This window comes from Chroicocephalus ridibundus, chromosome 11 (assembly GCF_963924245.1).
Source record: "Chroicocephalus ridibundus chromosome 11, bChrRid1.1, whole genome shotgun sequence".
Lineage (NCBI taxonomy): Eukaryota > Metazoa > Chordata > Aves > Charadriiformes > Laridae > Chroicocephalus > Chroicocephalus ridibundus.
This window is the reverse complement of record NC_086294.1, coordinates 8,776,769-8,803,291: the sequence shown is the minus strand read 5'-3', so window position 1 is coordinate 8,803,291 and position 26,523 is coordinate 8,776,769. Positions and strand designations below refer to the sequence as shown.

Sequence of the window (26,523 nt, the reverse complement as noted above, 5' to 3'; positions counted from 1 at the left end):
GATTGACAAAAGTTTTATATTGCCCACAAATGTCAGTAAACACAATAACAACATGGAAAAATAACCCAGGCAGCTAAGCAGCCAATCAACTCTGGCACCAACAACAGGACGGAGAGGAGGAGAGGGGTGGAAAGATGGAAGGCGCGAAGAAAGAATGGAAGGACACTAGAGACATTAACATGTATCGAAATGGCATAAAAATCTATCCTGACTTAACTCAAAGGATCTGGCCAGACAATAACTCCTTTTTTAAACAAAATATATCTAACCTGGACTTTATTAAAACAATTGATATAGGACTATCTGAGGACAGGCAATTAGTAAAGATATATAAAAGATGTGTAGGAAAGTGTACTGCACTGAAAGAACAGATCATGCTCAGTGCAGAGAATGATTATGAGTAAAGCTCTTCCTTCTTGGCATTAATATTCTTTAGCATTGTGTGTTAATGAAATTCAAATGAAACAAAATCTGCAGGCACTCTTAAGACAAAGGATAATCAGAACAAATATAGCAAGAACTGGATAACCTTGAGGACTGTAGCAATATTAAGAACATTGATTTATGTGAACAGGGTTATGAAATGCCAAGTCATGTGTTCTTAGTAGCATGCAAAAAAAAAAAAAAATTATAAAATTCTACCAAAAGCTAGATCCCACTGCTGGAAAATAAATAAGGAATGTTCCAGGAAAGACTATCATCTGTGAAAGTCATGAAGTTGTGAAGAAAAGACAAAGGTGGCTCTCAGAAAAAGGGCAGGATTAATGCCATAGCGTAATAGAGATTTCTCCTGGGATACTGTTTATAGTAATAGATATTCCTAATGACGAACTAGCATTAGCAAATTCTACATTTCTCTTAACATACTCTTGTATGAGAAAGCTAAAAGAGACAGGTATATTCAGTTTCATGAAACAAAGCCTATGATGAACTATGACTGCTTTCTTTAAATGTATTACAAAGGTCCCAGCAGGGCTAGGGAAGACATTGAACTTAAAAAAAAAAATAAAATAATTGTTGACAGTGAGTATAGTTTCATGCCTTCACAGATATGAAAACACTTGGGGTAGAATTTGGAGAATTTCTAAGCATCACAAGAGAGTAGTGGTGAAACAGACATCCAACAGGTCCAGAAAGGCAAGAAATGAAGCTACTTTTAACATGCAGCTTAACCAGTTTAAAGAAGTGATTGTAACTTGAGAACCTGCATTGAACAACTCAGAAAGTCACTTTAAATCTTATTCACTCTACCTATCTACCTACCAGCACTTTTGTCTGAAGTAATTCATAAAGATTAGACAGACTCGGGTTTTTACCTGAACAGAACAGCATATATGAAGAGCAATAATTTTCTAAAGCAGCATGAAAGTGCTTCAAAGCACAGTTCAAGTATTATTTCTATCGACATTCTTTAATGACTTTTGTTACTGCAATGAAAGACAGGCTAGCTACATACAGTATCCTGATTTAAATCCATTTTGCTTTTGTGATGCTGCAACAGAGCTAATAGATCCACAAAGGAGCTCTCCTACAAGCATCCTAACTGCTACAATAAATGTAACTCCTACCCTTTCTATGATATAGTGAGTACCATGCTCTTCGCACCAAGCAGAACAACAATTTTGAGAGCTACATGCCCTGTGTTCCAGGATTGTTTCATGGAAGATAACTGATCTGGCTTCAAACTTCTACTCCAAATCTGATGAAAGGGAAATTTCAACCCAGAGGTCCCAATTCTAAGTCTGAATGAGAACAAATGTTCTCATTGAAAAGCAGGGACCCAATGTAATTTTCAGTTTTGTATAAGGTCTGACCTGGAAGGTATTTCCTGAGAATATTTCCCACAGTGGGTCATGCAAGCATGACAGGCAGGGAATATCTAGTTTGGAAATCCCAAGAAGATTCAGGCATCTCAGCAATGCAGAGAGATGGCAAAACTTTGTTGACTGTTCAAACAATGCCATAAATAGAGAGGAAGGATGTCCTCTGACTTTCCAGCTTTCCCCCTTACACACACACACAATTAGAAAAAAGAAAAAGTCCAGGTCCTTGCTACAACAACAATTAAAAGACACTGGCACAGCAAGCCACATTCTCAGTAAAAATCTCTGTAAACCTGAATACAGTTATGCCAGTAGTTTTCTTGCACATTAAAATCAGCCTACTATATTGGTAAAAGGCTGCAGGTATGAAATTTTGAATCAAATGCTACCAATAGAAATTCTATAGCGAACTACCAAAAAACCACCAAATCCCAAAACTAAACCCCCAGGATTTTATCCATTCTCAGAAGAGCAAAGTGCATCATCACATTTGCTGCTCATGTATGTCAGCATTGAAAAGGGGTGGTAAAGACTCATTTTGCTTCTTTTATGCATGTAAGTTATTTCAGACAGCAGTGTCACAAGTTTAATTCTGGAAAGGATTTTGGCATATCTTTAAATTACACTGAAAAGAATGAAATCTGGACACAAATTTAAAGCATATTCTTAAATGCTTTCTAGAATAGGAGAAATAAGATCAGCTGTTCCAAGTTCTTACCAGACTGTAGCAGAAGCTACTATCATTTTGTACTTCAGTGCACGCGGAAATCCCACATAATCTCTTATAATACAGAGTTACTTTAAAAATGCACATACTTTTGTGTACTGTATCTTAAAACACGCCCATTAATTTCCATGTTGCCTGCCACATTCGGCTTAATAATACACCCCAGCTGAATTACCTATGGTTCTCCTGAAAAAGCAAATGTTATCTTCAAAGTACTGATACAATCTTAATTAGAGCACAAAATAACGCACGCTTACAATATTGTCTTTATAAAAGTGATCATGAATTGTTTTTTTCTCTGATGTACTTAGATTCCCTAAAGATTTTTCAGTGAAAAGAGATTTGAAATTTTATTTCACAGGTTTTATCTACATAGAAAGCTTGATAGAGACACCATTAGTATATATAACAGACTGTATTGCATGCATTGAAAGTTTAACTACAGCACAGGAGTTAGAAAAAAACCACAAAACATCTATTTCAAGGACAATTCTAACCTCTTGCCGTGATTTTTAAATGGAAACAGGCTGCCACACAGTTCAGCAGTAAAGGAGGATAAAGAATTGATAATAATCCTCGTGCTCCTCACATGAACTCCCAAGAAGGCATTCGAATGAGACTTTTAAAGCTGTAAATTGTCCATCAAAATGCAGAATAACTTTTGCTAATCCCTGTGCCACAAATTACTAATCCATCTGGAAAGCTTTTTTTTTTTTGCATGTGTTTACAAGGATCTAAATGTCATCAGACAGAAAGACAACTAGGCTAGTAGCATGTTAAAAAAGAAAGGAGAAAAAAAAAAAGACAGAAATAAAAACTCTAAAGCAGTTGCAGTTGACCACAGAATAAGTAGGATTTGCAGAAATACTTACAGCTCTCAATCTCCAGCGTGCAGTTCTGCTCGTCCAGCGGATATCTCCGTAGGTCCATCATACAAGCAGCTGTTGTTGTAATTCTAGGAAGGAAACAGAAGAGCTTGTTAGCATGTCTTGTTCCAATCTTTCCTTGATTGCACATAGCTGAAAGAAGAAAAAAATATTTCTACACAAGCGACATTTTTACTATGCCTATTTTTACTGAAATACCACGTCTGCTGCTTACTTGTAACTAATGCTGTTCTAAGGTTATGCCAGTCTGGCGGGTGAGCAGAGAGCTTCCCCTTTACACACCATTATCACAGTACTGTAAGCTTTAGTAATCATCAACCAATTTATCCCAACAAAATGAAGCACGAATTAGTATAGCAGTATTTATTTCATTATATAGTGGAGGACTTGAAGCCAAAAAGAAAAGGCTCAAAGAAAGGTGTCAGAGGAAATCTAGAGAGGAACAGAGCAAGATATATACTTCATATCCTGGGTTAATACCTTAATCCCTGAGTGAAACTTAATTCTTCTTGCTTCTGCTCGACAGTGCTTTGTAAATGAAGTATTATTTTATCTTCACTTTAGAAAGCAAACATTTTTCAGAACCCTATTCACAAAACATTTAGACCATATTTGTGTCTCCAGATTACACCAAACCTACTAACATTACCATGTGTCAAGTGCGCCTTTTAGAGGTTGAGAGAAATATCTGTACCATCAATAAATCTTTTGCTGATAAACCTCACAGAGGAATACGACCCCGAGCTGAATATGAACCAAGGCACAATTCTCAACAGCATTTTATTAACTGTGTTCCCATCAAGTCTTGTTAATGTGTAGACAAAAATAAATTCTTAGTTCCACCCTGCCCCCCCGACAGCATGCTATATAACTCTGTAGTAACTAAAAAAATATTACATTTTGGAATCTGCCAACAGTCAAAATAGTATACCCTGCACATACTCCATGCAGGGCTGGGTGTGGATTTAGTGCATAAACTGAGAGGTTTCTAGTTTCTTCTCTCCCCCTCTACCTAGTCAGAGCCCTTCTACAGCTGCTAAAGCCTGGTGACTTATACAGACCCCTTTAGAGAAACAAGGATTTTCTCCTGTATGTTAAGTACAGCTGACTGACAACGACAGCATCGCACAGCAGCCAGCCTTCAAGCTTTCTTCAAGCTGAAGGTTGACCAAATGATTTAGCTCAAGTCATAAAATCCAAGATGATGTGGGTGTGCCTCCAAAATGGGACCCAAGTGGATAGATGGAGCGCCCACAGCAAACACAAACACCGAGTCACCTGACAGGAGCAGCAGCTACATCTTTCCAGGGTACTCATGGGAGACTGGGTGACCAACAGTTTTCTTCTCAAAATCCTGTCCCCCTGTATCAGGGTTCCTGGCTTTTCATAGTAGATGTTTAGACTGTTAAATAACTGTTTAAAAAAACCTATTCTTTTACATTCTTTGATCTGACAGGACAGAGAACTCTCATTTGATGAATCTCATTCTTTCTCCTTAAATACCTAAATAAGAGTTCATTAAAAGCAGAAAACTGCAGGTGCCTGAGAGAGGCTCAAAATTCACTCTAAATTGACTCCAGCAATCCTTTCCAAAAGATGCTTAAGAAACATTGGAGCTATACAATCTTTTCATTAGTATCCTTGCTGTCCTATCTAACAATGCTTTACTGTCGTTCCCAGAAAAAAAATCACTCTAAATCTCTTTGAAGAAAAGAGAACAAAGTAGGGGCAAGTTATTCCTATAAACACTTAGTAAATCCTACCTCTTTCTTTTCAATCTAGACAAGATCTCTTAATTTTACATTTTGGCCATTCCTATGTATTGGGCTCTCAGAGAAAAGGAACACCTTTTGGCACTAACTTCTTTCTTCGATCACTACACGGGTACTCATAGAATCACTTTTCAAAACACTGCTTTCAGTCAGTGTGGGTCACCACAGATGCTTCAAAGCAAAGCTTCCTAGAGTGGACAAAAGCAAGGGAAAAAAAAATAAATCCTTTGGCTCCCCTCGATGGAAGTCTTACAGCTTTTTAAAAAAACAGACTGATGAGGAATATATGTTTGTTGATAGCAAATGCAAATGGAGCAAGCAGCAGCAAATATTGTTAAAAAAAAAGAAAACACTCTAGGCAGTTCATACTTGGTTCCTAATTTTAAAATTTGGACAAAAATCAACAAAATTGCCCTGTTCCAGTATCTACGTAAGATTGATTATTTTGGGAAAAACTTCACCAAAGCTGGCGTAAGACCAGAAAAGAATTACAGCTCATGTTTTTTGTTTAGTTGGTTTTTTCTGGTGGGGAAGTTTGTTGCTTTGTTTTGTTTAATACCCTCAGTATTTCTATATCTATGTGTATAATATAATCATGAGTTTCAGAGGAACTTCAGTAGTTCACAGAAGAAAAGGCAGGAGCATAGATTTACAGCCAAGGCTTAAGTGCACAAAAGAATTGTGGTAAATACTAACCTGGTTGACTACCAAGTTTTTTAATATCTTTCCCTGCACTAAACACATTTTCCCCACCAGAGTCTACCAGACCAGGGGCTTCAACACAGGGACAAAACCACACCTGTGCTATGCTCAGCAAAGGGTCTGTTTGTACTGATGGTGGAGCTGAGCACTCACAATGCTGACATATCTTCAGTAAGATTTTGGGATGCAATAAAAACCACAAAAGGAGCCAAAGGCTGCAGCTAGCTAGGATAAAAGCTCTGTAGGGAACATTATCAAATCATTAAAAGACACAGTGCCTTATCTTGTCAGAAAGTAAAAGTAAAAAAGTGGCACAGTAATGAAAATGATTAGTAGAACAGATTTTTAATTAAGCCAAAACAGCCGTTTTGAATAAGGTATTTAATTCAGCCCACTTGTCCATTCTTATCCATAATGCAAATCCACTGAAATAAAATAAGAAGTCTGTCCTTTCCTCTTTTTGTACCTCCCTCATATTTTTACCCTGACTTTTCTCACATTTATGGTAAAGTAGAAAATCTTCTCTTTCATCTTCAAAATTATTTAAACAAAACACCTACATTTTGATAATTCTTAGTGGTTTGCAATTCATGATGAATAGCTAAACCAAATTATCAATGCAAGAGCATGCAAGAACTACCAGTTGAATACTTTTAAAGTCCTATACTTCTGACCTATACTTCTTCAGACAGAGGAAGAAACAGCAGTTATAGCAGTTAGAAATACTTGAAATGGGCATAAAGTCTCTTCCCCAGAGCAGAGCTATTTCAATTTTTATAAAAGGATTAAAAATATTTGTATACAGCCTGGACTAGTGCACAAAATATAACACTGTATTTTGCATAATGTGACCTTGAGAACAAACAATAAAAAAGTGAAAGCTTTTAAAAAACAGCACCATGACTCAACGCATTACAGTCATTAAGGATGACAACAGAATCACAGAGCTCTCAGAGAAACACCATATGAAATGAAACATGTTACAGAACTGTCTCATACACCAATCTATTTAATCTAGTCATCTGTTGTTAAAGAAAGAGAAACCTTGTGATATTTTATTTTATGATTCCTAACAACGCAAACCAGTCTTCAGCTTCCTCTTTTATGATCTTTACTTTGAATGTAGACTGCTTATGGGGCAACAGAAAAAAAAAAAGACAAAAAAAGCAAACCCTAAAGCACTAAACTGTTTAAATAAAGCATTATGAAGTAAACACGAAGAAAACTTCCTGTGCCAAAGCAAACATAGCTACAGTGCAAAGAAACCTGGGCCACAACTAACTTGCAGAGAAAGTTAAGTTTGCTTTCAATAATTCAAAATAATTCAGATAAACTATTACTTCTGAGGCAGCTGAAAATCCACCCTCGGGGGAGGTTCTATGATTCAAATAAGAGATGGAAATTGGCACTGCTCCTTTCACGGGCCAAAGCTGAAGGCCACAAAGAACTTTTTTTGTAACACTTCCAAACTTTAAATTATGTGTAAAATAATACCTGTAACAAGTACTATCCCAGCAGCAATAATAGTTCTTATTTTTCAATGCTATGTGGGGGATGATTTTTCAAAATCCTGTAGATTTTGCTCTTCTGACAAGTTCAAGTGGGATTTGAAATTCAAAATAGCAACTTAAACAGTTCTGACACCACCAATGAAGAAAAAACAGCACTGAATGACAGGAGAGCAATGCTAATGGTACATGGAGATGGACAGAATCCAATTCCCTCTCGGACCTGCAGTGGCTCTGCAAAGCTATGGGGAATAGGCAGCAACAGAAACTTATCTCTGGTCTGGGAGGAAGCAGCCCTGACCTGTAATTACAGGATTACAGACACAACAGAAATGATGAGCAAGAAGGTGACAGTCTCAGATAGCTCCTCTGAGTAGAGTGGTAGTATGAGAACTATATAACACACTCTTAAATCTAGCACTGACAGATCGTGATCCTATTGAGTTGAAGACAGAGCTGAAGCCCAGGAAAACACAAAGACTAATTCTTTCTTTAAATGTATGTGCATATGTCCTGTTGAATGCAGTGTGAGATTCTGCTTCAGATTTGCGTATCTGAAGGCAAACTATGGCTCCCCATTAACAATATCAGCAACAATCCAAAGAGCTTGCAAGGGTATCACACTCTACAACAGGCTGCATCTCTTTATCGTGAACTTCATAAGAACACTCTGCACACACTGACTGGGAGTCACAAACTCTCTGAATTAGTGACTGAAACCACGTACTGCAGCTAAACCCACTGTTCACTTCTGTTTCTTGGAAACAGTCCTGCTGCGCGACAGTTGGAAACGTTGGCAGCAGCAGCAGCCAGCAGAACCAATTTCAAATACGTGGAAGTCTGGGAACAAAACTGTAACGTGATAAATCTCTCTCCTGAACAAAATATTGGATTTAGACAGATGTGTCAAGGTTGTTAGACATACTAACATATCTACTTTTAAATTAAAATAGATTTATTGCTAATTATAGAGTTCACAGAATTCTTCCTTCTTCTGCCTATTCACATAAAAGATAAACTTCCCTTGTGTGACCATGAGTTGAGTTGGCTTTATCAGAGGATAGACAACAGTGACATTTCTACGAGTCCATCATTAAGTCTGAACATTCAGCTACGGACTGCTATAATCTTTCAACTGTAAACTACATATAGAATTTCTCAGTGTAGTTTCATAGGAAAAAAAATCAGTTGTTTTATTGATGTTGATGTCTCAGTTTGAGATGAAATGATATGCCCAGTCTACACAGAATCTGTAATATGGTCTCTTCTAATACCACTTCTCAACATTTCATGAGTATTCCAACCTAAGTTCCAATTTAGCTCATTTTTCCTACTCCATTTGGGACTGGCTATCTAATGATGTAAATATCTTCCCCTTGTTTCTGTTGTGTGCAATTCTTGAATAGTTAGGTACTCTCTGAAAGCAATAAGTGTATTTGTTAAAGCTAGAAGGCACAACCAATAAAACAAGTTAAGGAAAAGAAGGGCAAGATGCTAATGCATTTTCTAAATATAATACAAGATAGGAAAAAACTTTTGTAGCTGATAAAACACAGGGAGTCAGAATACATACAGAAACTTCAACCTCATTAAATTTTGTTGTTTATATTGCTGGCAAAAGAAGCATACGAGATTTCTAAGAGAAAACTAAAATATATATGCCTCTGATATTTCTTGGAAGAAGCTCTGCATTTCTCTGCTGAAGGAGAGAATGCCAGCTGGGAAGAGTCACAGAAAACTGGAGAATTTGGCTGTTATTTCATAGTGAAGGAGAATTCTGACTCAGAAGAATCAGAATGTTGTTGCAGATTTTCATGCAATGATGCCCAATTTTCTGCTATTACCTTTCCACATGTAGCTCTCTAAGTTGTTCTTTACGTTAGACAGCATTGCCTACTACCCTGTCACTGTGTCCAAAACTCAGCCACAACATTGTGTTCATAATTTAAATCCCTGCAAAAAGCACACATCTCTCCGCAGTAAAATCTTCTGGTACAATAACCTCGACTTCAGACATAAGTTATTCAAGCCTTTCTCTGAAGTAATACGTGCTTCTCTAGAAGATAACACCCATATAACACAATGCAGCAGCTATGGCAGAAAAGCTCAGAGGGGCACTTCATAATTTTAATATTTTATCACTGGGAAACGTATCCTTGTCTTTCAGCATTCACTTCACTTCTCCCCTTCAAAAGAAATAAAAATAAATAAAAGGGAGAATGTTAAAAAAACTACAGGACTTCCAGAGCAATGAAACAATGTGAGCACGACGGCTGAGTGACTCAGTATGTAACAACCTTGGAATAAAGAGCTAGTACATCTCCTCCACTTACACAGACCATCACTGGAAATCTGAAAGTTTTACTTTCAAATATTTTGCAAAACATGTTCCTTATTCTGGTTGTGAATACTGCATATCTATTTCACTTAGATAATGTCAGCATTGAAATAGAGAGTGCATTATTTCAGCTTCTTCAAAATTTATATTGCTACCACCCAAGACACGTTTCATACTACAAATAAATCATATATACAAAACATCTTTAAACCAGTCATGTCCTCTTCAACAGGAAAAAATGTTTATCATTCATAAATTTCTAAGAGAAAATTGTATAACAATGCATTTCAGAACATATGAAACACCTTCCTCACAATCTTGCAGGGACTGCGGTAGGGTGAGCCCTAGTAATTCAACTATATATACATGAAAGTATAAGAAGATTAAAATTTATTGCATTCTTAAAAAATAGCTAACTTACAACTCTGATACTACATTAAATTTAATACAGACTTTTAAACTATGAAAGAGAGATAGAACTTTCTAAGGAGACACATGGATTTGGTGACTTTTTAATTAATTCTCAGTGCCTGAAATAACTAGTGCTTAGTTCTAGTGAATGTGTTGGACTGTAAACGTACCCTACATTAACATTTTTTATTCTAGGATGATAAAGGTACAGTATTTAATTAAATAATTGAAGAACTAGGGAAAAAAGGGAATATCTTCTCCACAAAATACGCACTGCTTCAATGCACAAATTGTGCAGATAATACTGCTGCTAAAAGTGTAGAAATAAGGAAGTACAGGTTATCATAGGCAAAACGGTACCTATTTTGTTTGCCCACAGGCTACATTTTTTGTGTCTTAAGAGAGTAACAACTACAGTAGCACCATCACCCTATAGTGCGACACTTGTCTTTGGAAGACCACAGTCTTGTTTCCCTCAGAAGCCTGCGCGTGAATGTTAAATCATGCAGGTTTTAGAAAATAGTGTGTAACCCTCTGCTCCCCAACCCTGATATGTCTGCAGTAGTTGACCTCCAACAACTGCTGGACACAGGTCCTTGTGGAAACCGCTTCAAGGCAGATGATGGTGGTGTTTATACAACCTGCAGCTCCCACACCTCCCTCTGTCAGTGCAGAACTTGTGCTCTGGATGACAAGTCATGCAGAAACTGCACTTGCTTCTTCACTACATTCTTAATCTATACTCTCTCTGACAGATTCAATCCAGCAAAATCCTTTCTTCTCACAAAACGCCACCAAGAATATTAGCAATTACTTGCCTATGTGTTCACAGAGATGTCTGAGTGGAACGTATTTTCACCATTCTGGAAAAAGGAAGTTCTACTCAAGTTAAAAATTAATGTGAAAGTCAAAACAATCTTCAGTATAAAAGGCACATTCGGTTTTATGATTGCAGCTTATTTAGTAATTCTTACAGAAGAAGTAAGATAAGAGCCCAAAGCTCCTATTCCTCTGGCTTTTGTGAGTCAGAATAAGAAGGCTCATTTTCCACTGGGAAACGTCAATAGAAATAATAAATTTCAGTGTATTCTTCATAAGCAGAATTACTCTCAGATCCAAAAAAGTGGGGAAAAAAAGTCAGTAAAAACCCCCTAGCACACACCTGAAATTATTAAGTATCTTTCCAGAACCTTTACAACAAAGCAGCAGCCCATAAAATTCTAACCCTCACAAAATTCTGAGACAAAAGTAAAATGAATTCTTCTCATCCTAAAGCAGGAGTCACACTTTAAAAGCAATCAAACAGGGAGACAGTTAACAGTCAGAATTAAAGGCAAACTGTGTAAAGCATAGTAGAATAATAGACACAGGTTATTACTTACTAATTCAATTGCGATTAGAAGTTTTCATCCATACAGAGGGAATGCAAGGATAGCTGCACTTCTCTCTATGTGACTGTAGGATTTCAATTAGACCATTTAGTTCCTATGCACACCCCCCCCCCCCCCCCCCATTAAACAATCTACTATATTCCTTTCTTATTCTAGCAAACAAAAAAAAAGCTCACATACATCTAATTTCTTTCCTCTTCACTCTGCTCTAACAGAACTTCACTGCTAGGAATGAAGTATTTCATCACTTTCTCTTCATTTCTTCTACTTTCTGTCTACAGACAGCCTGACATTCCCCAAAATGCATCAGAAACTTTTTCAGTAGCATGTTGTCATGGTTTCAGCTGGGATGGAGCTGACTTTCTTACTAGCAGCTGGTATAGTGCTATGCTTTGGGTTTGGAATGGGAACACTGTTGATAGCACAATGGTGGTTTTGGTTGTTGCTAAGCAGTCAAGGCTTTTTCTGCCCCGCCAGCAAGTAGGCTGGGAATGCACAAAAAGTTGGGAGGGGACACAGCTGGGACAGCTGACCCCAACTGAACAAAGGGATATTCCATGCCATGTGACGTCATGCACAGCATATAAAGCTGGGGGGAAAAGGGAGAAGCGGGGGGGACATTCAAAGTAATGGTCTTTGTCTTCCTGAGTAATCATTAACACATGATGAAGCCCTGCTTTCCTGGAGATGGCTGAACACCTGCCTGCTTATGGGAAGCAGTGAATTAATTTCTTGTTTTGCTTTGCTTGTGTGCACATATTTTGCTTTACCTATTAAACTGTTTTTATCTCAACCCATGAGTTTTTCCTGACTTTTACTCTCACGATCCTCTCCCCCATCCCAATTCGGGAGAGTGAGCAAGTGGCTGCGTGGTCCTAGCTGCTGGCTGGCATTAAACCACTACACATGTCAAAGTGACTGGTAGAGGGCAACCACTATTGAACAGCTGTACAAAATCAGAAATTTTTTTTTTATTCCCGATGAGAGCTGAAAGCACAGGCAGTAGGCTAAGCACATCAAAAAGGCCTTCACATTAATGTAGCTAAAATCTCTGCTGTTCCCAGCTTCCCTCTCCCCTCACGCTTCTTCTAATCTTATGCAACAAACAAAAAAGAGAATGAGAAACTGCCCCTTTTTCTACTATTATTGAACAAGCTAATTGAAGCTACTGTAATCATTCAGTACAATAAACCAAATATCCTTGTAATTGACTATTGTCATAAGATCAATATCTCTTGCTTTGCAAATAAACATTTCAGCTTCACTCTGGTGTTTAGGCAACAGTAAGAGACACGTATCCAAATATGTAATTCCACCCTACTTACATCCTTTCAAATACCACTGTAATATCAACTGTCAATAAAGAGAAAATTAAAACAAATAACACAGATGATCTTAAAGCTCTACAGCACCTGAAGTACTGCCCTCAGACTTTACATCTACTGTGCTAACGTACTACCATCGGCTAGATAAGCACATTGATACTAATGTATCATTTGACTTTTAATTTTAATAAATTACTATTAATTGTAGTTAGTAGGTGGTAATGCTTCACCCTCCTGTGGCAATAAGAGGGGGGAGAGTCCATGTGGTAGATTGTGAAGTCTGTAACAAATTTTGCAGGGCTCAGAAACGTATATATCACTTCTATTGGTAAAACAAAAAGTGAAGGGATATTATATTTCAGTGAGGTCGAGACAGTCCATACTGTCATTACTCTTGTACCTGCAATGTCAATGCGTGCAGTACTAATTGCAAGCATGTTTGACTATCATCACCTGATCAGCATCTCCAGGGGCTATGTACAAGATTTTAAAAATAAACAAACAAATAAAATTACACCCATAATGAGAATCCTGCCTCCCGCCTCTCTCCCGCCCCTCACTTTTCATTGCAAGCTTTGTCATTTCATATTTTTAAAACCACATCTTTCAGCACTCAAATTCAACTAAAAGACAAAGGAAAATGGGAACCCTATTTTTCAGTATTCCTTGGAAGCACCTATCTTGCTCTATACAGTGGGTCTCAAATTATATGAAAGCTTGATTTAAAAAGAAGAAAATGAAAATACCTTTAAAACATTTAGAGCAAATCAATGAAATTCACAACTGAGCAGCCATATCAAAACCACTACTGATTTCCTTTTGTGTTCCTATGCATCATGAATGACAAGCATCACAAATACATTCACACATCCATATATATAACAACATAAATAATATATGCTCCTTAATTGTCCTTCCTTGATGCATCCTGTTTCTAATTTCTAAGGCTTCCCCCTGCAGTTGTATTTTCCTTTTTTTGCAGCCAAATACTATTTCCAGTCCCTGCCAAACAGACTAACAACAATTGGGTTCTGCTGACTGAGAAGCATTACATATCACCTAGTTTGTTATCCTCGATTTTACACAAATCTTTATCAGCAATAACTCATGAACTGTACTTCACTGCTGCATCACCTAAGTCAATTTATAGATTTAACACAGAAAACAAAAGCTGACCAAAATATTAATGCCACGAGACCCCAATTAACACCTAGCACTGATCTATACAATTTCATTACTAAGAATCTTATTTTTACCATGATTTTTGTCTAATTCTTCATACTTTTGATTTACTAATTCCTGTAACTCATATGTTAGCAATCAATCTATCATCTTATCTCAAGTTTCTGCAGCAGTTGTCATGTCCATAGACTAGTTATTACTGAACAGAATTGAGTTTATCACTTGTGAGTGAGAAAGTTTTTCCCTAGAACAAGGAGAAATTTAAAGGGTTGAAGCACTCAATGCAATTAGATACTAAAAACAGGGGGAAAACACCCCAAACAAGATATATATTAAAAATTTTAGGTTTGATCCTGATGTTAATCACGCACCAGATAGCAACTACTTCACACTAGTCTACTTGTCCAAATACAGATCTGCAATACCTCTAGATCCACGTATCTGTAAGTGCATTGCAGGCACCAGTTACTGAAACCTCACAGAACTGCCAAGGGACAGGCTTAAGATGTTTTTGAGGTAGAATGAATTCTTTCAGTGGCACTGCCTCAATTAGGATTCAACAGTCAAATTCTTTAGTCCAATGTGGTCAATCATAGACTACTTCCAACCACTTCTCGTGCTTTTAACTTTCCGTAGGAACCCCTGCTCCTCACACGCTTGCCATGATCTACAGAAAGAGGCTGAGCTGCACTGGTTAGCGGGTGGGAGGCAGTATTATTAACAGAGAAGGACAAGCAATTTTGCGGCCGATTGGTTCTGAATTGTTTGGTTTTGTTTCAGTGATGCTTCTATTTCCAAAAGATTTTTTTTTGGTTGTATTAAGCGTATCACATCACGTATTCTGTAGAATAGACCTTTATTTAATATTTTTAAAAATATGTATTATTTATCAATTAATGTTTTAGTGCTCACATTTACTTTTCCAAGTTATCTAAGCAGATGTGAGTGTATGACAAACAGGACATCAAATCCTGTACTGCATAAATAAGATGCCATGTCTGACAGAGAGATAAAAAAAATATAGATAATGGGTATGCAAATATGAAAACATGTATCATACTAGTATACATTTTTTCCATTACAGAACAATATTTTGAAATTATAGAAGAGAAATTGCTCACTTCACAGGACTACCAGGATTCTTAAAACTGGCTACAATTTATTCCAGTTTTTGCTAATCATGATTTGTATTAAAGTACTGTCTACAAAGCATAGATGAAAGAGACACATATTATGTAAAGCATCCTACATGATCACACTAAGAACTAACCTTTAGGGATATAAAGCTATAGAACTTCACCGTTCACCTGAGCCCTGTATGTCCGGAGTGTCAGAGAGGCTTCTCCACCCCAGTTAACAGCCGGATCTCGGGCTGTTTAAGCTGCCTTTAATAAATCACCTGTTTGCATTCTAGCTACATACCCCATCTGAACAATTATTCCCATGTGAACAGTATTTAATTGAGGACAATGAGTAAAGATTTAGCAGATATTTTTAGGCCTAATTCACAGCATACAGGTTTCAAATGACAGATTCCTATTAATGTCAATTGACTGTAGGTAAGGCTCCTGCAGAGCGGGGGAAAAAAAAAAAAAAAGGACAAAAGATGATTTTATGTAGAAAACACTGCAATGGGGAAATAGGAAAGGAAGAGCATCCTTATTGATTTAAATGCTTTAAGATAGATCTGACTTGGACAAAATATGAACAATTTATTTTGCACATTTTATTCTTAAACATTGATATTTTTCCTACTCGAGCTAGTAGGCAGCTGTGGAGAAAACCCGTTTTGCAGCTGTTTCTCCCTCTCTTCTTTCCCCTGACAGATAGCTCTGCTGACATGATACCTAAGCCAGTAGAATTATTTTTTTTTTTACAACAAAAAAATAAGTTACTTAAAACCACACCCTTTCATGTTCCAGGTATCATGACTGGCCTCAGTGCTCTTATCTATTGTGTTAGGCTTATACCATCAATTCTCCATTTCATATATGGTCCATTTTAGACACCAAATACACTTATTATTTTCATATATTATTAAAGTAGCTGGAATATTATTTTGAAAATGGGAAGCCATGTTCTCCTTTAACATTTCCAAATCAGTATCTACGTTCAGGCTAATTCAACTTTAGTTAAGGGTTTACTGAATGCATGACAGAATCATACAGTTTGGTTTTTTTCCTTTAACAATGAGTCAAACCTAATGATTAAAATTAACAGGCATCTAAGTTCACTCCAGCTATCCTGCTGAAATTCACACTGTTTCCCAAGAGCTACATCTCCTCCTGTGACAAAGTTAGGATGTTCAGTTACAACCTTTCTCTTCCTCATCTTCATTTTGGAACATTCATAACTTCGTTCCAAATAGAAACAGGAAAAACACACCAAAACCTTCTGACATAGTAACTGCATCATACTGGCAAGAACTGAAAGCTTGATAAGCTATATGAGACACTGAAATCTGGAAATCTAAACAGAAAAGCTCGACAGAGGATGCTTTTAGATATTCAGTTGGTCCTTTCCTGTTTCTGAAATAATATCAACTAGATCTCAGGGGCTATAACACTAATCCACACACTGCCAAAAGAAGAAAAGAGAGAAAAAAAAGAAAAGAGAGAAAGAAAGAAAAGAGAGAAAGAAAGAAAAGAGAGAAAGAAAGAAAAGAGAGAAAGAAAGAAAAGAGAGAAAGAAAGAAAAGAGAGAAAGAAAGAAAAGAGAGAAAGAAAGAAAAGAGAGAAAGAAAGAAAAGAGAGAAAAGAGAAGAGAGAAAAGAGAAAAGAGAAAAGAGAAAAGAGAAAAGAGAAAAGAGAAAAGAGAAAAGAGAAAAGAGAAAAGAGAAAAGAAAAAAGAGAAAAGAAAAAAGAAAAAAGAAAAAAGAAAAAAGAAAAAAGAAAAAAGAAAAAAGAAAAAAGAAAAAAGAAAAAAGAAAAAAGAAAAAAGAAAAAAGAAAAAAGAAAAAAGAAAAAAGAAAAAAGAAAAAAGAAAAAAGAAAAAAGAAAAAAGAAAAAAGAAAAAAGAAAAAAGAAAAAAGAAAAAAGAAAAAAGAAAAAAGAAAAAAGAAGAGGGAGTTTCCTTCTAATGACCATATTTTGCTGCAGAATATGTTTTTTAATAAATAAAATTTGTATTCATTTAAGACAAGCTTCAGTAATCTTACCAATTCTTTTCCATTTTGATACTAGTAAGATCCATTAGTTTCTATAGTCAGTTATTTGCATTTATGATCAATAAAGCTATTAGATTCGGAAGATACTTGACTGACCTGATGAACAGCCTGAGACGATTCTGTATACAATGCCGTTATCAGATAGTGTATGACCCGAGTCTCAAAGAGAGTCAGAAGAGTTCAACTGATTCTAATCGGTTTAATCACATCTCTGCTTTCCATATACTTATGCAGACAGTGGGTACTGCATTTAAACATTTTGTATATCCAGAACTGCATTTTAACACTTCGTGCTGCAGTGAAAGTTGAATCAATACATAGGCTATATATGAAGGATTTCTTTGTATTGTATACTTTCATAATTTAATTTAGAAAACATGTCCCCCATTTGCTTTACATGTCACCTTGACTATATATAAGACCTTTTTTCTAAGAAACAAGTTATGACGCATTCACATTTGAGGTGGATGAAGAGTCAGCTGAAAAATATCAGTTCTACCCTGAATACAGCAGATATACATTCGATGAGACAATAAATGCTTATCTAAGATATGTTGGACCTATCCTGGAACCATTCCCTGTATTCAGGGAATTGTTAAAATTATCATTTTGCCGTAGAAAGTGCATCTTTTTTATTCCCTTTTTTTTTTTCTTTTTTTAAACAATCTCTAAAATTACTCCCATGCTTTACTTAAAAAGTCTTCTATACGTAAACAATAGGACAGCACATGCTAAAACTCAGTAAATTAAATTCAGAGCATCAGGAAGGCATTTACTTGATTAAATGCACAGGTACTTTGAGGTGACCGAAAACACTGGCATAAACCCACAAGGTGAAAGCCTCACTCGCACAGCAGGTTCAGCACAGAGCCATCTCAGAGGCACAGCAGTGGGCTTGATGACTGCTGTGTCCTTTTTTACACATCACGGAATCTTCAGAGTTGGAAGGGACCTCTAGAGAGATCATGTAGTCCAAGTCCCCTGCTAAAGCAGGATTGCCCAGAGCACGTTACTCAGGACTGCATCCAAGCAGGTCTTGAAAGTCTCCAGAGAAGGGGACTCCACACCCTCCCTGGGCAGCCTGTTCCAGTGCTCTGTCACCCTCACCGTAAAGAAGTTTTTTCTCATATTTGTTCGGAACTTCCTATGTTCCAGCTTGTGCTCGTTACCCCTCGTCCTGTCACTGAGAACCAATGAAAGGAGTCTGGCACCATCCTCCTTAAACCCACCCTTTAGATAATTGTAATCATTAATAAGGTCTCCCCTCAGCCTTCTCTTCTCCAGGCTAAAGAGTCCCAGCTCTCTCAGCCTTTCCTCATAAGGGAGATGCTCCAATCCCTCAGTCATCTTTGTTGCCTTACGCTGGACTCCCTCCAGTAGTTCCCTGTCTCTCTTGAACTGGGAAGCCCAGAACTGGGCACAGTATTCCAGCTGTGGCCCCACCAGTGCAGAGTAGAGGGGGACAATGACCTCCCTTGACCTGCTGGCCACACTCTTCCCTACGCAGCCCAGAATTCCGCTGGCCTTCTTGGCGACAAGGGCACATTGCTGGCTCATGGATAATTTACTGTCTACCAAGATCCCCAGATCCTTTTCTTCAGAGCTGCTTTCCAGCATGTCCGCCCCTAACCTATACTGGTGCCTGACATTCTTCCTCCCCAGGTGCAGGACCCTACACTTGTCCTTGTTGAACCTCATTAGGTTCTTCTCTGCCCAGCTCTCCAGCCTGTGTAGGTCACGCTGGATGGCAGCACGGCCCTCTGGGATGTCAGCCACCCCTCCCAGCTTGGTATCATCAGCGAACTTGCTGAGGATACACTCTGTCCTCTCGTCCAGGTCGTTGATGAATACGTTAAACAATACTGGTCCAAGTACTGACCCCTGAGGGACACCACTGGTTACAGGCCTCCAACTCAACCCTGCTCCATTAATCACAACCCTAACCCACATCCTTACCCACTCCTGAGCCCAGGCATGGGAGCAATGCCCATCCAGCCACAGCCCTTCAACTAAATGTGGATGACTTCTCACAAAATCAGCCTGTTTGATAGGCTTTAGAGGAGGGAATTTTTGTCAGCAAAACAAGTATTTCCTAGGATTCACATATATAAAGAAGGAATTTCAAAACTCAGGAGTTTGAGTTTGTTCCCCTTTGTCAAATCTGATGTTTATCAGAGCAATCTTCACTGTGAAGAGCGCTGAGCATCTTTTTTTAAAATGTTATTTTTCACATTATGTATTGTCTGCATGCCAACACTGTTATCTGATACCAAATGATGGTAAGAGGATGTGATATTAACCACCTAGCAAGAACACCTTTAAATTTTCTTGATGTACAAGGATAAAAATAGTTTGCACTGCTCCCTCCATAAGGGGTAATACTTACAGGAAAGATGTTTGAAGAGCTTTTTGAAAATAACAGCTCAACAGAAAAGTCTTAGCAGGGATCTGGACTTCAAGTCAGCACTGCCTGCAATACGGGGACAGTAGGAGAGAATGCTGTATAATGGAACTGCCACACCTTTACGGGCAAGCAGGTTTCTCAAGTGAGAAATACAGAAAGGTACATGAAAATTATCTCTGCTATGTCTTCAAAGGGTAAAATGGTTACGTATAAGCCAGCCCCAGCATTCTTATTTCACAACATTAATTTCACAATACATATTCTCAAGTATCTAGTTAAATGCCACACAGGGAGAAATATCCAGCTGTTTGGGTTTTGTTTGGTTTGTTTTTGTGATTTGGTTTTTTTCATTGTCCAATATTTCAGTATTTCACATACAAACTTATTTTCAGATATTTCAAGCACTGATTAGAATTCATCACTACTGTCATGCATTCCATATGTTCATTTAACCTAAAGCTAGAGCTAGTGACATGGCAAAATCCCTTTTATAGTGGTAAATCTCATTTCTAACCATAGCCCAGAAATTTAGCAAATAATGTCAGCAGTTTAATAACTTTCTTGTTAAGGTTAAATGTTTTTCCCCTGATATTCCTCCAAGTTGACAAATGAGAAGACTAACCATTTGAATGTCAGAATTGCACCAAGGAAGCAGGCCTTCAGAAGTTAGATGGAGTCTGCTTATATTATAATCCACATTTCATAGGGATACAGACACTGAGGTGATAACGAGCTTGCTCAAAACTGCTGTACTTTCCAGAATTTTCAACAGTCAACAATCTCAAACTTATCACACTGAAAGCATGCAAGTATGTTTGTAGTGCAGTGAATCTGTCTCAGCTTTTCATTTACCCAAAGTAATTTTCTAGTCAACTAGTTCAATCATGATTGCAGTGCCTTAACAAGATCTTAACTTCTCTCTTTTTGGAATAGCACAGAGCCTCCAAAATTCAGAATACCAGCGCCTTACTCAGAGAGCTAACTACACATTATGCAAAGCCTTTGCATCTTCCACGTTAAGTAACAGAAACCATGCACTTGGTGCAAGCCTACAACTCTGTATGTATGAAAAATAAGTTCCTTTCAGGTCCTTTCTACTCCTTTTTTGGTCGCTTCTTCATTCACATTTCTGACTGTCTGTATCTCAGGAACCTTGACATTTGCCAAACATAGTCCCCAAAGCCACTCCCCTCTCTCTCAGCATCACTCCTCTGTGACCCAAAGGCTCATTTACCCCTCGTCTCCTCCCCTTGCAGGCAGCTTCAAGTATAGAGGTATTAACCTCTGTATTGCCATAGACAATATGTATACTTGATAAGGAGACACCAGAGGTAGAACTCTCACGGACAGGAAAATAACTATTTTCTTAGTTTGCAAAAATAGCTTTTAAAGGGTAATACTGAACTTCCTTTGATTGTACCTGCAACACAGGATTTTTCCTAAACAAATGAAGAGTAAAATAAAGCATGAAGACCAAACTCAATTGCCCTAGTATTTGTGAAGAGCGATCAGGAACCCAGGAGTGATACTTAAAAGTAAACAAGCCTTTAAATCGTGAGTAAAATATATAAAATTAGTGACTTTTGTGAAGAACAAACCCAGATAATGTTTGAAGACAAAAATGACAATACTATTCTGTGAAAGAAACAATAGTAGACAATCTGGCGAGTAGGGTGGCCACAACAGACAGATGACTTCAAAGAAGAAATGAAATTTTAAGGAATCGTCTGTATTAGTTGTGCTTAAATTATTATTTTTCCTGTTGTTTCTCGCAAACCATAAGAATAAATAAATGTATAAGTAAGAAAGAAAAGCAAAACAATAAAAAAGCAGTAAAAGTATTTACTTTCCATCTGTAACATACAAATCACACTAGAATTTTAGTAATTCAGAAAAATGTTTGCAGTAAAACTTAAATACCTGTAAATCTTGGCTTAAGTTTTAGCTATGTTACAGACTGAGAAGTCTGTGAGTCTTTTGAATGCATAAGGAATGACTCGTAGTTACCCACATAAAACAGGCTCTGCGAGTTTCACATGCTGTCAGTAGGAATGAAGAAAATTCAGTGATTCTGGCTGTAATTTGCTTGAAGGTTTCAGGCAAAGCTTGGCACAGGTGTGCTTAAAAGAGAAAGCACACATCCAAATTCTGCCTCTTAGCAACAAGATATAAACTTAGTATTTGATTTAAAAGGCAGGTGATGAATCACAAATCTTCATAAATAAGGAGATGGTAATACACCCTCTTTGCATGGTGTAAATGTCATGAGAGGAGGAGATGGAAAGCGAACTATCACACAGCTAAGCCACTACCATCTGCACAATTAATATATGTTCTAAGCAACGAGGGAGTAGGAGGGAAAAGCATCATCACTTATGACTATGTAGTCATTAGCCAAGATCCTAATCTTCATTAGACAAACGAATTAAAACTCACCATTTATTGAAGCTGTCACAGTGGCTCCAAAACAATACTCTAAAAATGGTCCCACTGGAGTTGGATGAAAACGATGCATTTTGAAGGAGTAGTTAGTAAGCAGAAGCGTGACATCAAGATAAACTGATAATCTAATGCTATTAATCTAAGGCAACCCTCCTCCCTCCCCATCCCCCCCCCCCCCCATTTTTACAATAAGGAGGAAAAGGAGGAAAAGAAAATGACGCATATCACAAATTTTAGAGGAAAAGGATAAAAAAGGCCTGTAATTGAGTGAAAAACTGACCATAAAAACACAACTGGCTTTCCAAAAGATTTAGAAATTGTACACACTTTACATTAGGAAATTGCTGAACAAAAAGCCTGGATGAGCACGCAGTGATAAGGCAGAACAGCAGAGTTAAGCAAAGTCATAAGGGGAGAGGATAATGTGTTTTCAAAGCAACCACGAGGAGGCTGGACAACCTTGTCAGTGCTGAGAATATATTTGATGAATTCTAAGTGAGGGGGGAAACCTCTTACTCTGCCAGCCACAGATCTCAACTTACCTATACAATTTATTTTCATTACTACTCAGTAATTAGGTAATGCTCAAAAGTAATGCTCAAATGGGGAAGGGGAATGTTTTTGCTAACATTGACCCTTTTGCCAACACTGAGAGGCACTTGTTTATCTAAATGGAAACCCTCCTATGTTTCTGGCTACAAAATGGCTTCACTAAAACTTTTTTAGTAGATAAATCCTCTGCTGCAGAGCTGACACCCTGTTCTCTTAACTGATACCACACTTTCAGGATGGAGGATGAAAGATTATTTGTTGCACTAGGCCTGAACTACCAGTGTCTTCTAAAAAGCACTTTGAACACCATATTTTCCAGGGCTAGTAAGAACAGCTGAACAACAAATAATTGCAAGGAATATAACTTTTCACTTGCTCAGACCTGTCAAAAATAACGAACACAAATGAACCCTCATTTTCTGCTTATTTCTCTCAACTGAAATGGAATTTTAAAAGTTTGGAAGTACGAGAATACCTTATTTCTATAAATACTTCTGTTTTTCTGCCACATGCACAACATTAAATTTGCCATATTCCCACTCCATTTTGCAGGGGTGGGAAATTCAGGAATATAGTAGTGATATTCTGAGATATTTGCTCAGGCCCAGCAAACTCTCTCTGCTTATCAGCTTGGCCATCAGTAACATATCTAGCATAAGACAAAATGCAATATACAGATCCATTACTCAACAAAGCAAAACTAAACACCATTTTTGCTACTTATTGCACTGACATGCAACTTAATAAAAAAAAATCTAAGTGAGAAAAACTGGTTTATCAATGCTTTTTTTTTTTTCTTTCATAATGTTGAGTCATAATTATTTCTCCTTTTCTGAAGCGATGTAGTTCAGGCATTGCATCTATTAGTCATGTATTTCCTAATTGCCTTATATTGATCTCACATCTATACCTTCCTCTGAACAATCTCTAATAAGAACCTGTAATGGCTAAAATGAATAGCAAATTTAACACTTAATATTTACTTTGATTCTTGACATTAAACAAATATTAGTCTATGCCCTTTTCCTCATGTTCAATTCTGTGGGGTAGTATTCCAACTGCTAACCATCTCAGTGCCTTTATTCAGTCTTACCGTTATTTCTGTGATCAGGACGCAGCCTATTTTCCTAGCAATCCCATGGATCACAGCTATTGATTGTAATGAAATTAAAGCTGTATTGAAATAAAATGAAAAGATGACGCTTAAGGAAAATTAAATGTGGTGAAGTAGACAAGATGTGACCAGATAAGGCAGATGGAATGGGAGTCTATGTCCTTCAATATATGAAAAATGCCTTCACTGGTCATTAACACAGGAAATTTAAAAAAAAAAAAAAAAAAAGCATAACACCACAGTGTCAGAATCTGAAACATCCCTATATATAATGTTTTGAGGTGGTTTTGGAAATAATTAATGTCAAGTGTTCAATATAACAAAAGAAAGAATGCCATGATACACAAATACATGATAAGTTAAATCGAAGTTAAATACAGTTAAATCGAAGAAGGAGCAGAAGAGAGATGACGGCAGGAAGCCTGACTTAAACAGCAAACTGCAGTTGCTGTTGATTTACATGAGTGGGACCCCACACGTAGCATCAATGGGTACCTACAGAAACACCTATGCAGGAGGAAGGTTTCTTCCTAGTCCTTGTGTATGAAGAACTTTATACTCCCAAACAATGGGATTTTTGTCTCTTCTGGAACTGTAACTTCGGGGTTTTTTCAGTTTGTTTGGTTGGTTTGGTTTGTTTTTTAAGCTAACTAAATATTTTTAAAACATCATAATTCTGAATCCTGCAGGATAGGTATCTGGAAAAGACTTCAGGACCCTTCAGAATCAGGTTAAGTTTTATGTATTTATATTATCAAAGACATATGTAACTGCAAACTAAGATCACCTTCCTGGGCACCAGCATCCAACATTCTATCAGTATCCTTCAGTCTGAATTGCATGCAAATAATTTCCCTGAAATTATATTGTGTCTTCTCTATGACATAAAAACATCTTGCATGAGAAGCTGAACACAGAAGGCTATGAAAAAGTAATTAATCTTGACTATATGTTCAGTACATCTTCCTTCAAAAGGAAATAAAAGACTCAGTTTGGTTGGTGGGGAAGGCAGGGGGAGAGTTGTTTAACACACAGCAATGCCTTTACACAAGTCTCTTTCAGATAAATATTTCAGTCTAGAATGTATTTTCTTGAAGGCATACCAAAGTTATATGAAAATGACTAATGGCATATCTTTCTTATGGCTACTCTATTACCTCTTTAAAAATCCAACAGCAACAAAAGTCATCTGTCTGTCGTACGTGACAATTCTCTAGCAACACTAACACTGTGAAACAATATTCAAAGGCATAAGGTAGTATTTGTACATTAGAATTATATGTGCTTTGGAGACCCTCTTGTTGTAGAAACAGCCCACAGACTAATGTTTAAAGATGCACAGTGCTTTATTCTCAGTTGTTAGCCAAGAATAAACTGTAGCCTAGGATATAATTATGAAATAAACTTCTAATGTGTATAATTAAAAATAAAAGGAGAGAGGGATGAATATTCAGCATGCGCCTCCTTGCATTTGTCTTGTTTCCCATCTTGTGCACTGATTGTCATCTCTGCTTTTTACATACAGAACCAAATTGAACAGATACGAACCATATTCTAGAGAGAATGATAAAATGAAAACACAGATGATGAAATCTCACTGAAATGATTGAGCTTATCAGCAAGGTCTAAAAATAATTTACCTCCTCAGCTGACCACATACATTCTGTAGTCATCCGAGTTCAGGGGATTTCTAAGCTCTTTCCAAGTGGTATTCAGTGCCTGAAATTTGTAATATTTTGGTAAAAATATCTACAAAGTAGATTGTGAGAAGCCTTAGCATCATGGTAAATTAATGTTTTGTTCCTCTCCCACATAAGCAGAAGCATTCAGAATTTTGTTGGAGTGTTTCTTCCTATGCAGTATGTCAACTATATTGCCTTGTTAAGGTACATGGTTATTATTGTAAAACACACATCTTGGTTTTATATATATATAAATATATGTATACACACACGTATATATTTAAAAATATATAAATATAAATATATATATATATGAACTACGTAGAGACCAATTATTGTTAGCTAATTTTGGCTAGCATTTCCACCAGTAACAACTACCATAAAAACTGGCACGACAAAGAAAGCCACAAATAGCAAATGACGAAAAAGGGGGCAGAATTCGTAGACGGTTGTATTGTAATAAAGAAATTTTTTCTTCTAGCTCCGCCATTTCTGATGTTTACCCAGAGATCTCCAAATGGAGATAGTTTCAGGATTGACAGCAATAACACACTAAAGGGGTTTAGAAAGTTATGGTCCATGAGAGGGAAGCCTGCAAAATAAATGCTAGAACACTTGGTCCTAACCATGCTACACCAGTTTCAGTTAACTGAAACAGAAATCTCAAAGCCTTTTTCCCCAACAGCTACTCAATCCTTCATTTTTTTCCATTCTGACACTGAAGAGGATGTGCCATAACATTTTTCAATATAAACTGAATAAATTTTCCATAAGCACTTTAAATAAAAAAAAAGCACTGGCATGCAACACCTTCTACAGTAAAACTAACTTAGTCTTGCATTGGTTGTTACGGTCTATCTCTACATTTTCTAAGTGGAAACAAATGTTAGCTTTATAATCCCCAGTGGCTTTACAACCCTGCACAGGGCTTTGGGAAAAGTAGATGGTTTTTTGCATAAAATGTTCGTATGTTTTTATATGCCTTTCACTTTTCAGGATAAATTGTTTGAGCAAATATTTTTAAATGTCAGAGTTTTAAAATAGAGTCCCAAGAGAGAGACCGTTGTCAGCAAATGACAACACACTTATAAGCTGTA

At 37.1% G+C, this 26,523-nt stretch overlaps 1 protein-coding gene across 4 annotated transcripts in view; it reads right to left on the bottom strand.

Moving 5' to 3' along the window:
- The window catches only part of GABRB2 (gamma-aminobutyric acid type A receptor subunit beta2), a 174,160-nt gene that overhangs the window by 78,272 nt on the left and 69,365 nt on the right, over positions 1 to 26,523 (bottom strand). For all 4 annotated transcript variants that reach the window (XM_063348877.1, XM_063348876.1, XM_063348879.1 and 1 more), the window contains one exon: positions 3,423 to 3,505. In XM_063348877.1, the coding sequence (XP_063204947.1) occupies positions 3,423 to 3,505 (83 nt within the window). The remainder of the gene's footprint in view (positions 1 to 3,422; positions 3,506 to 26,523) is intronic.